Source organism: Hypanus sabinus, chromosome 17, assembly GCF_030144855.1.
Source record: "Hypanus sabinus isolate sHypSab1 chromosome 17, sHypSab1.hap1, whole genome shotgun sequence".
Classification (NCBI taxonomy): Eukaryota; Metazoa; Chordata; class Chondrichthyes; order Myliobatiformes; family Dasyatidae; genus Hypanus; species Hypanus sabinus.
In genome coordinates, this window is record NC_082722.1 from 8,501,023 (window position 1) to 8,519,271 (window position 18,249).

The 18,249-nt window shown below is 41.9% G+C and overlaps 1 protein-coding gene across 2 annotated transcripts in view; it reads right to left on the bottom strand.

Annotated features, from left to right (window-relative positions):
• The window catches only part of LOC132406679 (RNA-binding Raly-like protein), a 1,147,695-nt gene that overhangs the window by 346,398 nt on the left and 783,048 nt on the right, over positions 1-18,249 (bottom strand). For both annotated transcript variants that reach the window (XM_059992524.1, XM_059992523.1), the window contains exon 4: positions 4,038-4,113. In XM_059992524.1, the coding sequence (XP_059848507.1) occupies positions 4,038-4,113 (76 nt within the window). The remainder of the gene's footprint in view (positions 1-4,037; positions 4,114-18,249) is intronic.

Genomic DNA, 18,249 nt, shown 5'->3' on the forward strand with positions numbered 1-18,249 from the left:
TCCAGCAGTTTTGTTTCATTCGTTCAAATTCCAGCATCTGTCACCTTGCGACTCCATGCATGAGTGATGACCCAGATGATCCCTAAGGTGAACTTAGTGATGAAGAGATATAGGGAGGGCGTGTTACTAGACTTGTTCAGTGTACAAAATTTAATGTAAATTCATTATCAAATTCACCACTTACTACACTGAGATTCATTTTCTTGCAGGCATTCAGAGTAGAACAAAAAGTGCAACAGAATCAATGACAAATACTACACACAAATAAAGACTGACAACCAATGTGCAAAAGAAGACAGTCTGTGCAAGTACAATAAATAGAAAATAATACTGAGAACATGAGGTTTACAGTCTTTGAAAGTGAGTGAAGTCATCTAGACTGGTTCAGGAGTCTGATGCTTGAAAGGTAATAACTGTTCCTGAACTTAGTGGTGTGGGACCTAAGGCTGCCGTATCTCCAGCAGTGAGAGGAGAGCCTGGCCTGGACGGTGGGGGCCCCTGATGATGGATGCTGCTTTCCTGTGACAGTGCCCCTTGTGGACGTGCGCAGTGGTATGAAGGGCTTTGCCTATTTGTGTCATCACTACCACAGCTTCCAAATGAAAAGTGTGGGTGATTGTGGATAGAAGAAATCAGACTTACAGACTTAATCTGTAAAGTTTCCATCAGATGTTGGAAGACAGGACACTACGATTAAGGTCATGTCATAATATCGTCTATCCGGAGCAGACAACAACACTCTAATCTGGCATTATGCCAGCTTGGACTGTGCAGGGGTAGACAGCTGAATCGGGCTGCTTGGTTTCTGTGAACCCATCGCTGCCGAGTCCCAGGCACTGAGGAGAGAAGGTTTAAGGATAATGAATAAAAAATAAACTGCAAATTGTTTTGAGAAGAATTTGCAAAATATTGATTAGAATTCATTTGGTAACAGATTTAATCTCGCATGGTGCTTCATTGAGCTTTGATCTGTATTGATCTACCCTTTCTACAATTCACACTGGATGAAGTGAGAAGCTGGGAGCCGACAGCTGGAAAAGGTAAAGAGCTGAAGAAGCAGGAATCTGATAGTAGACATGAGTGGACCATGGGAGAAAGAGAAAGAGGAGGAGCACCAGAGGGAGGCGATAGGCAGATGAGAAGAGAAGGGGTGAGAGAGGAGTCAGATTGGGAAATGGAAAAAGAGGAAATGGGGAGGAGGAGAATTCAATGATATTTCCATCAGGTTGGAGGCTACCCAGGCAGAATATTGAGTGTTGCTCCTCCAACCTGAGAGTAGATTCATCGTGGCAATAGACATGTTGGAATGGGAAAGAGAAGTAGAATTAAAATACATGGCCACTGAGAAATCCTGGCTGTTGTGGCAGATGGAGTGATGGCGCTTGACAAAGTGTTCCCCCAGTCTATGTTGGTCTATATCTCAGAGGTAGCCGAAGAGATCGTGGAGCAATAGTAGTGATCTTTTAAAAATCATTGGATTCTGGAATGGTCCGGGAGCATTGAAAATGCCAGAGACAAAAGACAGGAAATTATAGGCCAGTCAGCCTGATTTCAGTGGTTGGTAAGATGTTACAGTCCATTATTAAGGATGAGGTTTTGAGGTAGTTGAAGATGTGATAAGATAGGAGAGGGGATATCTTGCTTGACACATTTGTTCAAATTCCTTGAGGAAATAATAGGAAGGACAGACAAAGGAAAGTCAATGGATGTTATTTACTTGTATTTTCAGAAGGTCTTTGAGAAGGTGCCACACCTGGGGTTGCTAAACAAGATAAAGAGCCCATGTTATTACAGGAAGGATAATAGCATGGATAGAAGATGAGTCCCCAAATCCTAAGGACTTTCTACAGGCGCACAGCTGGATCCTTTGAGTTCCTCCAACATCTTGTGTGTTGCTCCAGATTCCAACATCTGAAGTCTCTTTGATGGAAGAGAAATCCCTCAGCAGGCAGAATGGTTGGCACTTTATCAGCAGGTCAGCGGAGTGGGAATGAAACAAGTATCATGATAAGTTTATCAAAAACCAAATTCAAAGAATCAAAATAGGAATACTATCGACCACCTCTCGCACTGCTATCAACTTGTCCCTAATTGAGTTTTGTTTTGTACTGATGTCTTGTTTTGCCCATTCTATTCATTTTGTCTTCACTTTCTTGCATAGTTTATGCTCTTGGTGTTGGCTGAACCTACATGCTTGTGATGTTGCTGTGAACAAGTTCTTTGTAACTGTACCTCACTGTACTCGCGCACATGACAATAAAATCAACTGAGCTTGAACTTTTCTCTAGTTCTCTAGTTTCTCTTGAAACATCAATAAGTTCAGAATTACCAGATGCAAATTTCTGCTTGTAAATATTTTTTCAGTTCAAGTCACAAGCAGAATGCTGGAGACATCAAGAGTGTAGTCACTGTAGTGCCTATTGTCACAGGGATTTGAGGGTAATGCCTAAGGCATATTACTGCGCAAAACCAGAGCAACAACTTTAGCAGTAAAAGCCTAGAGATCCTAAGCAGCACACACAAAATGCTGGAAGAACACAGCAGGTCAGGCAGCATCTATGGAGAAAAATGTAATGTCAATGTTTTGGGCTTCAAGGGTAAGTGTCTCAGAAAGACATCTTCCATTATTAAGGAGCCCAGCACCCAGGGCATGTCCTTTGCTGATTGTTACCATCAGGCAGGAGGTACAGAAGCCTGTAAGGCACACACTCAGTGATTCAGGAACAGCTTCTTCCTCTCTGCCATCCGATTCCTAAATAGTCATTGAACCCGTGAACAATATCTCACTTTTTAAACATATATTATTTGTTTTTGCATTTTTTTATCTATTCAATACAGTAATTGATTTACTCATTTATTTTATTATATTTTCTTCTTCTATATTATGTATTGCGTTGAATTGCTGCTGCCAAGATAACAAATTTCATGATACATGCCAATGATAATAAACCTGATTCTCATTCATAAATCCTGATGAAGGGACTCCGCCAGAACATCAACAGTTTATTCCTCTCCATGGACGCTGCCCGACCTGTTGATTTCCTCCAGCACTTTGTGTTGCCCTCAGGATCCGAGTGTTCTCTGAAAGATGGGCTAGACTGACTTAGAGCAGGAAGTGTCTACATGAATTCATCAGTCTCATGTTGAAAACCAGCAGTAACATTGCTCTAAATCCTGTTCCATAATTATCCGCCGATGAACATCAGTTAAATAAACAAAAGAGGTGAACTAATCGCAATTGTGAGGGATCTTGTCATATACAAATTTCACACAGAACACCTAACTTCTAAAAGCAGCATTCAGAAAGGGGCAGTTTTCATCTCCCAAAACAGTCCAGCATTTCGAACAGCTCTGTTAAGTCTCACCCTTTAACCTTAGCAGCCTGATCTAAGCTTTGTCAGTGCCTGCAGATAATTGAGTGTCCTCATCCCCCGGTTCTGAGGCTCAGGGATGTTGAGGAGTACTGCAGCCTGATGAGTGACAGCTTGAACTGGAATATAAAACAGGATGCAAAACGCAAACAGCATGGCACTGTTATTTTCTCAATTGTAATTTTCCTTTCTAATGCAAAGATTACAAGACGATAATAAACAAGCTTCAATTCCATCCAAGCAGGCAAAGGCTTTGAGAACTGCAGGTCCCTGCTTCATGAGGGAAGGTGGTAAATATAGATAAAGACGAACATGCTGAGCCTTTCTCTTTTAAATGAATGCTTTCATGTGCCAACTACACATGGAGTCGACTCCACCAGGGAAAGCAATTTAGAACCTAATTGTAGTTCATAAATTATCTTCCTGCAGCACAGAGCCTGGGAACAGAAATCATTTTTCATACTTCCCTTTGTTTAAAACTCTTTTTCTTCCCCCTAGTTGCCATAGTAATTATAAATTAATATGGTCTGTTAATTGTTGGAAATCAAGGCTGTTGTGTTGACCACCAGAAACCTTACTTGGATGATAATAGAAGGCAGCGTTGCTCCTGAGACAGACTCAAACCAAGCCTGTGCAGATGCAGTTTATACTTGGTGTTGTACTCACCCATACAATGCGCTGACGGGTCGTTTCTGTCCTGCTTTGGGTCGATATGGTTTGGGCTCCCCGGCCATGTTTATATCTGCAAGACCACAAAGACAGAAGCAAACTAGTCGTGTGACTCATTATTTGTAGACAGATATCAAATCTCCCACTTCCTCTGTGGCAAATTGCTAGACTAGTAATCCAACAGTCTGTATGAAAAAATCCAGAGCTGTGAGTTCAAATCCCACTGTGGCATGTCTGGAATTTAAGTTTGGTTAATAAGCTAGCATTGTAGTGAAGTGGTTAGCAGAATGCTATTACAGCACCAACAAACTGGATTGAGTTTCTCCACAGTCTGTAAGGAGTTCATATGTTCTCCCTGTGACCACGTGGGTTTCTTCCACGCAATCCAGTTTCCTCCCACATTCCAAAGGTGTAGGTTAATTGGTCACAGGGACACCTGAAATGCCATATTTCTAAGAAGTAAAAATAACAATAAAACTTACTGACTGAAAGACCCAAACAGGATAGAGCTTGCCTATCCACGATGTCAAATATAGCCCATGTGGAAGATTCAAAAATGCCCCCCTGAGATGGCCTCGAAAGCCATTTGTTTCAAGGGCAAAGAAGTTTTGGTTAATAAGTTGTCACAACCCAAAATGTGAGTCTTTAAATACAAACTTCCCTAGAAGTTGGAACACTTTGTGAATGTGTCTAAGTTAAGCTGAAAGCATGGCTACAGCCCTGATGCACCATCAATAACTCACACCGAGACGTAAGGCGAGATATCGGCTTTTATTGACTGGAAGAAGGAACCAGGAGTGAGTGTCTATCATACAACGTCCTGGAGACTGAGGCCGAGCGTCAGGCCTCAGATCTCCTTTATACAGGGGCCTGTGGGAGGAGCCACAGGAGCAGTCAGCAGGGGCGTGTCCAGACAGGCACATAGTTCACCACAAGCCCCTAATTTCTTAGTGGCTGCTCCAGTGTGGACGTTATGAAGATCTGGCTGGTTGGGGCTTTCTTCATCTTCACCAGAGCCTGAGAGACATGCATAGGGTGAATGCACACAATCCTTTTCCCTGAGGGACATGCATAGGGTGAATGCACACAATCCTTTTCCCTGAGAGACATGCATAGGATGAATGCACACAGTCCTTTTCCCTGAGAGATATGCATAGGATGAATGCACACAATCCTTTTCCCTGAGAGACATGCATAGGGTGAATGCACACAATCCTTTTCCCTGAGGGACATGCATAGGGTGAATGCACACAATCCTTTTCCCTGAGGGACATGCATAGGGTGAATGCACACAATCCTTTTCCCTGAGAGACATGCATAGGGTGAATGCACACAATCCTTTTCCCTGAGGGACATGCATAGGGTGAATGCACACAATCCTTTTCCCTGAGGGACATGCATAGGGTGAATGCACACAATCCTTTTCCCTGAGAGACATGCATAGGGTGAATGCACACAATCCTTTTCCCTGAGGGACATGCATAGGGTGAATGCACACAATCCTTTTCCCTGAGGGACATGCATAGGGTGAATGCACACAATCCTTTTCCCTGAGGGACATGCATAGGGTGAATGCACACAATCCTTTTCCCTGAGGGACATGCATAGGGTGAATGCACACAATCCTTTTCCCTGAGGGACATGCATAGGGTGAATGCACACAATCCTTTTCCCTGAGGGACATGCATAGGGTGAATGCACACAATCCTTTTCCCTGAGGGACATGCATAGGGTGAATGCACACAATCCTTTTCCCTGAGGGACATGCATAGGGTGAATGCACACAATCCTTTTCCCTGAGGGACATGCATAGGGTGAATGCACACAATCCTTTTCCCTGAGGGACATGCATAGGGTGAATGCACACAATCCTTTTCCCTGAGGGACATGCATAGGGTGAATGCACACAATCCTTTTCCCTGAGAGACATGCATAGGGTGAATGCACACAATCCTTTTCCCTGAGGGACATGCATAGGATGAATGCACACAATCCTTTTCCCTGAGAGACATGCATAGGATGAATGCACACAATCCTTTTCCCTGAGGGACATGCATAGGGTGAATGCACACAATCCTTTTCCCTGAGGGACATGCATAGGGTGAATGCACACAATCCTTTTCCCTGAGGGACATGCATAGGGTGAATGCACACAATCCTTTTCCCTGAGGGACATGCATAGGGTGAATGCACACAATCCTTTTCCCTGAGAGACATGCATAGGGTGAATGCACACAATCCTTTTCCCTGAGAGACATGCATAGGGTGAATGCACACAATCCTTTTCCCTGAGGGACATTGTTACATACTCGTGACACATGACAGTGGTGCCCTTGTCATGTGACTGGGGTTGAAGCTGTACTGGACTTGAGGTGATGGTCTTGTGATGGTGGAATGACGTCATTTTCCCGCCAGTAGAGATCATGTGATGGGTTTTTTACAGGTTATAAAAGGTAGACCCCACCCTGTGAGGAGGGGCAGTTCGTGGCTGGATTTGCCAAGTTGACTTCATGCCACTGCGTGTTTGAAGTGATGACGCAGTTTAGTTGAAGGATGAAGTTTTTATTTAATGCCTAAAGTTTAAAAGGTTAATGCCAACAGGTTCTTTATGATTCTGTTAGTTTGAGAATTAAAGGAGAGTGAAGATTCAAGGTTGGAAGTTAAAGATCGAGGAGAATCGCTTTCTACGGTGAAACGGGGGCGACCTTTGTTTGACCCTTATTTGGAAGGATTTCGTTGACTATCTTCGTGTTAATCCCTAGGTTTACCTAGAAAGGATTGAAGGTAGTGGAGAAGGAAAGGTCAGTGCCTTTAAGCCGTTCTGTTTCGTAAATTCTTCGTGGGAATTTCGACGTCGGGGATCGAAGGAAGCGACGTGAAAGAGAACTTAAATCGTCCTGTAAAGTCTCTCCTTTTAAATGGACTGTGAGCATATCGAACTTTTGGCAATATCACTTTAAGAACTGTTTTGGAATATCACTTTAAAGAACTGTTTTGGAATACCACTTTAAAGAACTGTTTTGGAATATCACTTTACGAACTGTTTGAACAGCCGCTCAGCAGCTGTTTCCGGTTACGGTAGTGTTTGTTTACTTTTGGGGGGGTTTGTTTTCTGTGTTTAATAAACGGGTTGTTTGTTATAAGAAACCCTTGCCGAACTCATATATTTATTGTTGCCTGAATACGTAACATTAAATATGGGGGCTCGTCCGGGATTGAATTTTTTGAGTTTACATGCTTGCTAACTTTTAAATCGGTGTTTTGGAAACGGGGATTACTCGGTTCTTTTGTTTGGCTTGTTGTGGTATTCGGCAGCAATGAATATTGATGAGTTTCTGGCTTCGCCAGCTGCAGAGGTGTTGGCGAAGGCGAGAAAAACTGAGGTGTTTGAGATAGCTAGTAGATTGCAACTTAAAGGTATTTTGCAGACTACTTCTAAGGCTGTAATACAGAGGAAAATCGCGTCACACTATGTGGATTCGGGTGTTTTTGATGAATCGATTTTAGAGTCGTTTCAAATAAGTAATCTGGAGATGCAGTTGCAAATCGAACAAATGAAATTGGAACAAAGTAAAGCTGATTTGGAGAGGTGTAAATTGGAGATGGAACAAAAGAAGAGAGAATTTGCATATGCAATGGAGGAATTAAGGACTGGAAATCAGTCTTCTGGTTCTAAAAAAACGTTTGTTGCTAGTCAAGAAATTAAATTGGTCCCTCCATTTAGTGAAACAGAAGTGGAAAGGTATTTTCAACATTTTGAAACTATTGCTCGGATGTCAGAGTGGCCGAAAGATAAATGGTCATTGTTGTTACAGAGTGTAATTAAAGGCAAAGCACAACAAGTTTACACAGCATTAACAGCTGCACAAGCTCTTGATTATGATATTGTAAAGAGTCATATTTTAAACGCATATGAGTTAGTCCCAGAAGCATATAGGGAAAGATTCAGAAGTTTGAAAAAGTCTGTGGAAAAAACTTATGTGGAATTTGCCTATGATAAAGCTATGTGTTTTGAGAGATGGGTTTCTTCTAAAAATGTAAATGGGGACTATGATACATTGAGAGAGCTGATTTTAATGGAGGAATTTAAAAGAAGCATTCCTGTTGAAGTAAGGACCTACTTAAATGAGAAGGATACTGATAAATTGCAGGACTGTGCTAGATTAGCTGATGAGTATGTTTTGATCCACAAGAACAAATTTCCTCAGGGCAGAATTTTTAAGAGGAAAAATAACATGGAGACTCCAGATAAATTTGAAATTAAATCGGGGGTTAATGAGGAAGTTGATGAGAAAGGAAAGCCAGTGAAGGAAAGACAGTTTGGTCTTACTTGTAACTATTGTAAGAAGCCTGGCCATGTAATAGCTAACTGTTTCAAATTGAGAAAGAAAGAGAAGGAAGCAGTTCCAGATGCTTGTGTGCAACATACTGAAGAACCTGTAAAGTTACAGGGTTTGATAAAAACAAATGAGGCTTTGTTAGAGTCTGACCAAGTTAGAAAGGGATATGATCATTTTGTAACTGAAGGGTTTGTATCCTTGAAGGAAGGATCTACTCTAGTGCCAATAAAAATCCTTAGGGATACTGGTGCTTCTCAGTCATTGATGTTAGACAGTGTGTTGAAGTTTAATGAAGAGTCTGATACTGGTGAGGTAAATTACATAAGAGGTGTTGGAAGTGATTTTATGCCGGTACATTTACATAAAGTAAATTTAAAATCAGGGTTAGTTACTGGATTTGTTAAAGTAGGATTACAGCATAGCTTACCTGTGAAGGGTATTTCTTTATTGTTAGGTAATGACTTGGCAGGTGGACAAGTTTTTCCTGAAGTGCATTTGACAATGGAGTCAGAGGAACCAGAGATGAATTCTAACACAGATTCTTCCTGTGTTGTGACTAGAGCTATGGCTAAAAAGATTGATACGCAGAATGAGGTTGTTATTCAGGACTGTTCAACTCAGGATTCGAGTTTTGAGGATGTGTCAGAGACTTTCTTATCTTCGTTGTTTGAACAAGATTCTGGGAGTAAGTCTGACTATAAAGATTTATCTTTGTCTAGGAAGGAGATGATAGCAGAGCAGAATAGAGACTCTGAGATTATAAAATTAAAAGAGCAGGTTTTACTAGATAGTGAAATTGATAAGGTGCCAGTAGGATATTACTTGGAAAAAGGAGTGTTGATGAGGAATTGGAGTTCGCCATGTGTTATGGTGCCAAAGCCAGATGGTAGTATTAGGTTTTGTACGGATTATAGGAAGGTGAATGCTGTAACGAAAACGGATGCATATCCAATTCCTAGAGTAGATGATTGTGTAGATAAAGTTGGAAAGGCAAAGTTCCTTACAAAGATTGATTTATTGAAAGGGTATTGGTGTGTTCCATTAACGGACAGAGGTAGAGAGATTTCTGCATTTGTAACTCCATCTGGGTTATATGAGTATAATGTTCTTCCATTTGGGATGAAGAATGCCCCAGGTACTTTCCAGAGGATGATTAACTTTGTGATTCAGGGATTGAAAGATACTGATGCTTATATTGATGATTTAGTGACAGGAAATGATACTTGGGAAGCACACATTATTGCGATGGAGAAATTGTTTGAAAGGCTTTCAAAAGCTAACTTAACTATTAATTTAGCTAAGAGTGAATTTGGACATGCCACTGTGACTTACCTTGGTTATGTTGTGGGTCAAGGTAAGGTAGCTCCTGTTCAGGCAAAAGTTCAGGCAATTTTAGAGATTCCCACTCCAACGGGGAAAAAAACTCTCAGAAGGTTTTTGGGAATGGTAGGATATTATCGGAAATTTTGTAAGAATTTTGCTAATGTTGCCCTTCCATTAACTAACCTTCTGCGGAAGAATGAGAAGTTTGTATGGACGGTGCCTTGTCAAGAAGCATTTGAAAAATTGAAAACAATGATATGTCAACAACCTGTGCTTAAGGCACCTGACTTTGGAAAACCTTTTTCATTGGCTGTGGATGCTAGTGATGAGGCTGCAGGAGCAGTATTAATGCAAAGGAATGAGGGGAATGAGCTTGATCATCCAGTAGCTTACTTTTCTAAGAAATTTAATAAGCATCAAAGAAATTATTCGACAATAGAGAAAGAATTGTTATCTCTTGTTTTAGCTTTGGAATATTTTGAGGTATATGTTAGTACAAATCAGAAACCACTTATTGTTTACACTGATCATAATCCGTTAGTTTTTCTGAGTAGGATGAAAAACAAAAACAGAAGGTTATTAAATTGGAGTTTGATGTTACAAGAGTACAATATTGTGATAACACATATTAAAGGTAAAGATAATGTGGTTGCTGATTGTCTATCTCGATGTTGAATGTACACTGTAATTTTTTTTATGGAGTGGTATTTTTTTCAATTGTAACACTCCTACTGTATTGTGAGTTATAAGCTGTTATATGATGGTGTTGTGGATTGTATATGTTATAAAATTTATACCTTTGTTTTTCTTGTAAGCAATTGTTAAAAATTTTTGTTCTTGTCAGACCAAAAATGTTTTTTTTTTGGAGGGAGGTGTTACATACTCGTGACACATGACAGTGGTGCCCTTGTCATGTGACTGGGGTTGAAGCTGTACTGGACTTGAGGTGATGGTCTTGTGATGGTGGAATGACGTCATTTTCCCGCCAGTAGAGATCATGTGATGGGTTTTTTACAGGTTATAAAAGGTAGACCCCACCCTGTGAGGAGGGGCAGTTCGTGGCTGGATTTGCCAAGTTGACTTCATGCCACTGCGTGTTTGAAGTGATGACGCAGTTTAGTTGAAGGATGAAGTTTTTATTTAATGCCTAAAGTTTAAAAGGTTAATGCCAACAGGTTCTTTATGATTCTGTTAGTTTGAGAATTAAAGGAGAGTGAAGATTCAAGGTTGGAAGTTAAAGATCGAGGAGAATCGCTTTCTACGGTGAAACGGGGGCGACCTTTGTTTGACCCTTATTTGGAAGGATTTCGTTGACTATCTTCGTGTTAATCCCTAGGTTTACCTAGAAAGGATTGAAGGTAGTGGAGAAGGAAAGGTCAGTGCCTTTAAGCCGTTCTGTTTCGTAAATTCTTCGTGGGAATTTCGACGTCGGGGATCGAAGGAAGCGACGTGAAAGAGAACTTAAATCGTCCTGTAAAGTCTCTCCTTTTAAATGGACTGTGAGCATATCGAACTTTTGGCAATATCACTTTAAGAACTGTTTTGGAATATCACTTTAAAGAACTGTTTTGGAATACCACTTTAAAGAACTGTTTTGGAATATCACTTTACGAACTGTTTGAACAGCCGCTCAGCAGCTGTTTCCGGTTACGGTAGTGTTTGTTTACTTTTGGGGGGTTTGTTTTCTGTGTTTAATAAACGGGTTGTTTGTTATAAGAAACCCTTGCCGAACTCATATATTTATTGTTGCCTGAATACGTAACAACATGCATAGGGTGAATGCACACAATCCTTTTCCCTGAGGGACATGCATAGGGTGAATGCACACAATCCTTTTCCCTGAGAGACCTGCATAGGATGAATGCACACAGTCCTTTTCCCTGAGGGACATGCATAGGGTGAATGCACACAATCCTTTTCCCTGAGAGACATGCATAGGGTGAATGCACACAGTCCTTTTCCCTGAGGGACATGCATAGGGTGAATGCACACAGTCCTTTTCCCTGAGGGACATGCATAGGGTGAATGCACACAATCCTTTTCCCTGAGAGACCTGCATAGGATGAATGCACACAGTCCTTTTCCCTGAGGGACATGCATAGGGTGAATGCACACAATCCTTTTCCCTGAGAGACATGCATAGGGTGAATGCACACAGTCCTTTTCCCTGAGGGACATGCATAGGGTGAATGCACACAGTCCTTTTCCCTGAGGGACATGCATAGGGTGAATGCACACAATCCTTTTCCCTGAGGGACATGCATAGGGTGAATGCACACAATCCTTTTCCCTGAGAGACATGCATAGGGTGAATGCACACAGTCCTTTTCCCTGAGGGACATGCATAGGGTGAATGCACACAGTCCTTTTCCCTGAGGGACATGCATAGGGTGAATGCACACAATCCTTTTCCCTGAGGGACATGCATAGGGTGAATGCACACAGTCCTTTTCCCTGAGGGACATGCATAGGGTGAATGCACACAATCCTTTTCCCTGAGGGACATGCATAGGGTGAATGCACACAATCCTTTTCCCTGAGAGACCTGCATAGGGTGAATGCACACAATCCTTTTCCCTGAGAGACATGCATAGGGTGAATGCACACAATCCTTTTCCCTGAGAGACATGCATAGGGTGAATGCACACAATCCTTTTCCCTGAGAGACATGCATAGGGTGAATGCACACAATCCTTTTCCCTGAGAGACATGCATAGGGTGAATGCACACAATCCTTTTCCCTGAGGGACATGCTTAGGGTGAATGCACACAATCCTTTTCCCTGAGGGACATGCATAGGGTGAAAGCACACAATCCTTTTCCCTGAGGGACATGCATAGGGTGAATGCACACAATCCTTTTCCCTGAGGGACATGCATAGGGTGAATGCACACAATCCTTTTCCCTGAGGGACATGCATAGGGTGAATGCACACAATCCTTTTCCCTGAGGGACATGCATAGGGTGAAGGCACACAATCCTTTTCCCTGAGGGACATGCATAGGATGAATGCACACAATCCTTTTCCCTGAGAGACATGCATAGGATGAATGCACACAATCCTTTTCCCTGAGTTGGGGAATCTAATCTGAGGGCAGCTTCTCCACCCAGGGCATTATCAGTGTATGGAATGAGCTACCAGATGAAGTGATTCTCACAGGAATAGTAACATCATTTGGAATGGTACATCAATAGGAAAGGTCAGAGGGATACAGGCCGAATCTGTCTAGCTTAGATGAGTGTCACCATATGCAGCCCGGAGACTTATTTTCTTGTGGGCATACTCAATAAATCTGTAGAAGAATAACCAGAACAGAATCAATGAACAGATGCCGAACCAGGTGTTCAACCAGAGTGCAGAAGACAACCAACTGTGCAAATACAAAAATAATGAATATTGAAAACATGAGATGAAGAGTCCTTCAAAGTGAGTCCATAGGTTGTGGGAACATTTCAATAATAAGGCAAGTGCAGTTGAGTCAAGTTATCACCTTGGTTCAAGAGACTGATAGTTGAGGGGTAATAATTGTTCCTGATCCTAGTAGTGTGAGTCCTGACGCTCCTGCAAGTTCTTCCCAATGGCAGCAGGGAGATGACAGCACAGCCTGGGTGGTGGGGTCCCTGATGATGGACACTGCTTTCCTGCAGCCATGTTTCATGTAGGTGTGTTCAATGGTTAGGAGGTCTTAACTCATGATGGACTGAGTTGTATCCACTACTTTTTGTCGGCTTTTCTGTTCAAGGGCATTGGTGTTTCCATATTAGGCTGTGATGAAGCCAGTAAATATACTGTCCACAACACATGTATAGATGTCCTCTGCTCTTCTGTGTACAGAAGGAAAGGGCCCGTGTCTGTTCACTCTGGCTCCAACCCACTCCTTTCTCTCTCTACCATTAATCCATAACTAAGACCGTAAGATATAGGAGCAGAATTAGGCCATTCAGCTCCTCGAGTCTTCCCCATCCTTTCATCACGGCTGAATTATTATCCTCCTCAACCACATTCTCCTGCTTTCTCCCCATAACCGTTGGCACCCTTACAAATCAGAAAACTATCAACTTCTGCTTTAAGTATACCCAAGTGTGGTGAACTATGTGCCTGTCGGGACACGCCCCTGCTGACTGCTCCTGTGGCTCCTCCCACAGGCCCCTGTATAAAGGAGACCTGCGGCCTGAAGATCGGCCTCAGTCTCCAGGACCTTGTATGATAGACACTCACTCCTGGTTCCTTCTTCCAGTCAATAAAAGCCGATATCTCGCCTACGTCTCAGTGTGAGTTATTGATGGTGCATCACCAAGTGACTTGGCCTTCACAGCTCTCTATGGTAATGAAGTCCACAGATTCACCAGCCTCTGTCTAAAGAAATTCCTCCTCATCTCTGTTCTAAAGGGATGTCCTTCTGTTCTGAGGCTCTGCCCTCTGATCCTAGGCTCTGCACTATAGGAAACATTCTCTCCATGTCCACTCTATCCACTTTTTCAGTATTCGATAGATTTCAATGAAATTGTGCCTTATTATTCTAAATACTAGTGAGCATAGGCTCAGAACCATTAAACACTCTTCATACACTAACCCTTTCATTACCAGGATAATGGTAATTCTTCCTTAGATATGGGGCCCAAAACTGCTCACAATACTCTAAACGCGGTCTAACCAATGCCTTATAAAATCTCAGCTTTTATCAGCTAAGGTCCCATCCCAACATGCTGATGTAACTTGGAGACAGTCTGTCTGGTGAGCCTTCTCTGCAACACCATTGCATAGTTCACCACACTGTAGGATTGAGGGCTGCAGTTGTGAAGTTGCACTGGCACAAGTTTTACTCTGATGTTGGCTACAGACTCCATTCTCCCAGTCTGAGAATACACAGGTCACTCTACAATGGAAGAGCCATTTCCTGAACCCATCCAAACTGGCTGTGTGATGCACAGGAACTCTGGCTGACTTTCGTTATAGACAGTTCAATGACTCTGCAAGCTCACAGCAGCCAAAGGCAGAGCTAATAGATTAATCACATGGGATTTCACCAATTAACTCCCATTACCTTTCATATCAAATCAATTGACTTCACTGAAGAGTAATTTGTGTCAGATTTAGTTAGAGATTAATTACCACTGGGTAATTAACTTATTATTTGTACCACTGGGACTGTGGCTCACTTTTCTTGTGGTTTGTTCTGTCATGAAGGGACCATCTTCACTAGAGTTCACTCACACCCTAGATGTCCCTATCTTATCTTTTCAGATAGATCTCCACAAAGGGATTGGAACCAATCCAAACAGGTAAAGTGAGAAAACTTCAAAAAATGATCCCAAAATATGATAGAGCAAAGACATAATCAAGGAATTGTTCTTGAAGCAAAGTATAATTTAATCATGGAAAGTGCTCCTGGGTGGTGATGCATACTCCAGAATCACTTGAGATACAAAACAAAGGAGTGGGAACAGGTGTGGCCCCTTTAAGCCTGTCCCCTCATTGAATATCTAACCCGGGCCTCAAATTCTTTCCTTTTCCAGCTCCCTGGAACTGAATTGGTTTATTATTGTTCCAAGATACTGTGAAAAGCTTTATTTTGCATGCCATCTGGATAGAACATTTCAAACTCAGGTACAGTAGGTTGAGATGTACAAATGACAAAGCAATAACAGAACGTAAAATAAAGTGTTAGAAATACAGAGAAAATGCAGTGTAGGGAGACAGATAAGGAGCAGGGTTCACAATGAAGAGGTCAAAAGTTTGTCTTTGTTGTAGAAAAGTCTCTTCAAGGGTCTTGGGATTCAATCTATCCCAGAGCCTTCAATTCCTCAAACTTTCAAATTTTTATCTGTCCCCATCATAAATATATCTAATGATCTGACCTCTGCCACCCTCATGGCAGTGTGTTCCATTTATTCACTACACTTTGAAGAAGAAATTTCTACTGTTTTAAATGACCAGCTCCTTATTTTTAGCCATGTCCCCTTCTTTGTGACTCTCCCTCTAGTGGAAACATCCCAACCTTTAGCAAGTCAAGCCCTTTTAGGATTTTGTGTGTCTGAATACAGTCACCTCTCATTCTTCCAAATTCCAAGGCCTGCGATCACTCATCCTTGGTAAAAATAAGAGAAATCTCATAGGTTACTAATCAGGGAATTATCCTGTCCTTTAGCAGGAAAGGCCCCCAGCCCATTATTCTGAGTCCTGGAGCTATAAGTGGAATCCCTTGCCATCCCCGTGATTAGTTAGCCTTTCATCCCAATCAATCAACCCCTTGTGCCCATGCTTTCACTGCCCCATACAACTCCCCCAATCCCTTGCAATTGTCTTTCCTTTCAATTCCCCCACAAAAATGACCACAAAATGCTGGTTCTGTTATTATTTCAGGCACCAGATTCCAGATCACAACTTACTTAATATAAAAAGGAATTCCCAATTCATCTGCGGCTTTCTCTAATTCCCTCAAATCTGTGTCTTTTTGTTTGCCAACACTGGAAACAGCTGCTTCTTCCATCAAAGCCTGTGCTGATTTTGATAGTTTCAATCAACACTGCATCTCACTTCTGATACAAAGACAAAACTTGCATCCTGTATTACATTTAATTGTAGTAAATCTCCTCTGTGGCCACTCTAAGGCTTTAACATCTTCAATTCTGATGCTAGGCTCCAGAAGCAAGATTTGTAGGCCAATACCACTGGTAGGTAGTTTCCTCTCCAGCATGCCCCCAGTTGTAAGGAAGGGCTTCAAATACAAAAGTATCAGCTTGTTTCTTTTCCCACAGACGCTGCTCAAATGTCTGAGTCTTCCAGCATTTCTGCTTTGATGCTGGATTGAGCATGAAACTGACTGAATGAATGTGAAAGCAATTTGGAATCCAGATTGAAATATTTTACTATCAGCCCCATGACTTTCAAAAGATCTTACTGGCAATGCAAACAAGAGAAAAAAAATAAAAACTGGAATCTGTGAAGCAACATAACTCATTGGAAGTGCTCAGTTTATGAGGTCCTGAACTCATTATTAGTGGCACATACAGTACATTGAGAAACACTGAAAAACTTGTTTTGCATATTGTTCATTACACAGTGCACTGAGGTAGAACAAGGTAAAAGAGTAACCACACAGAATAAAGATCTACTGCTACAGAGAAACATCAAGTAGGCCACTCAGCCCCTCAAGCCTGCTCCACCGTTCCGTACGATCATGGCTGATCTCATCCTCTTTCCTCTATCAGTTCCCCAAAGCTCTCAATTCCCTGATTGTTCACTTTTCCTTCAAGGATCTAACAGCGGCAATCTTCCTGAGCGGAGTATACCAGAGGTACACCACAAAAGAAGAGGTCAGAGGATGACTTACTTCCATTCTGGTCTTGTGGGTTCTGAGATGCCCAAGGGGACTAACCCAGTGATTCAAATAGACCTTGTGACTCAAATAAATCTAACTGAATTTAATCTTCCACATACAGAACTAGCAGTAAGGGAGGGAAGTGAGGATGAGCAGTCAGCTTGTTAAATAGGGCCCTCCTTTATCTGCGTACTAAAGACCATAAAACATACGAGCAGAATTACACCATTTGGCTCATCGAGTCTGCCCCACCATTTGTTTAAGGCTGAGTTATTACCACTCTCAACCCCAGTTTCCTGCCTTCTCCCTGTAACCTTTGATGTAACTAATCAAGAACCTATCAACCTCTGCTTTAAATACAGTATACCCATTGACATGGCTTCCAACAGCCATCTGTGAAAATGAATTCCACAGATTCACCGCCATCTTCCACTTTATCTAGGGCAGCTTCTATGTGCTTCCAATACATGGACTCAAGGTAAAGATTGTCCTTCATCTTGAGAAACCACCAGCCAGAGATACCCAAGAGTCAGTGGAGAAGTCGAGTTTCTTCAAAGGAGCTTTGTGTACATCCTTGAAATGTTTCCTGTCAACCTCTTCCCATGACAAAGCTGGGAATAAAGTTTTCCATCTGAGTATACTTTCTTGTAGATCAGTAAATTCAGAGTCTGATTCTGATTTATTTATCACATGTACAATGAAATTTTACTTCATATCTGTACTTTAATTTCAAACTTTATATTTTACATAATTCTTTACTCTTTATAATTGTTGAATGTTGTTTTTGTTGCATGTCGCGCCTTGACCAACACACCACAACAAATTTCAAATACATGTAATTGGTTGATCCTCGATGAGGTTGGGAAAGTGATCCTGAGGTGAAGGATTGGCTGTGATCTGTTGAACTAGGGAGCCAGAGGAATGAACTTACAGTTTGCTATTGCTATTTCTGCATTGCCTCAGCTAGTTCCGTAGCTGTGATAAAGATTAACTCCATTTATCAAACGTACATCAAACCATACAGTGAAATACGTTGTTTGAGTCAATGACCATCCCTGTCTGAGGAGGTGCTGGGGGCAGCCCGTAAGTGCCACCATGCTCCCAGCATCAACATGCAACGTGCACGTGCATCACTGAATTGTGTGAATGCATCTGTGCCTGTGCTTTGTTTGGAAGGCGAGTGTTCACTTTTGCAATCTAAAATCGGAATTCCAAAATGACCTA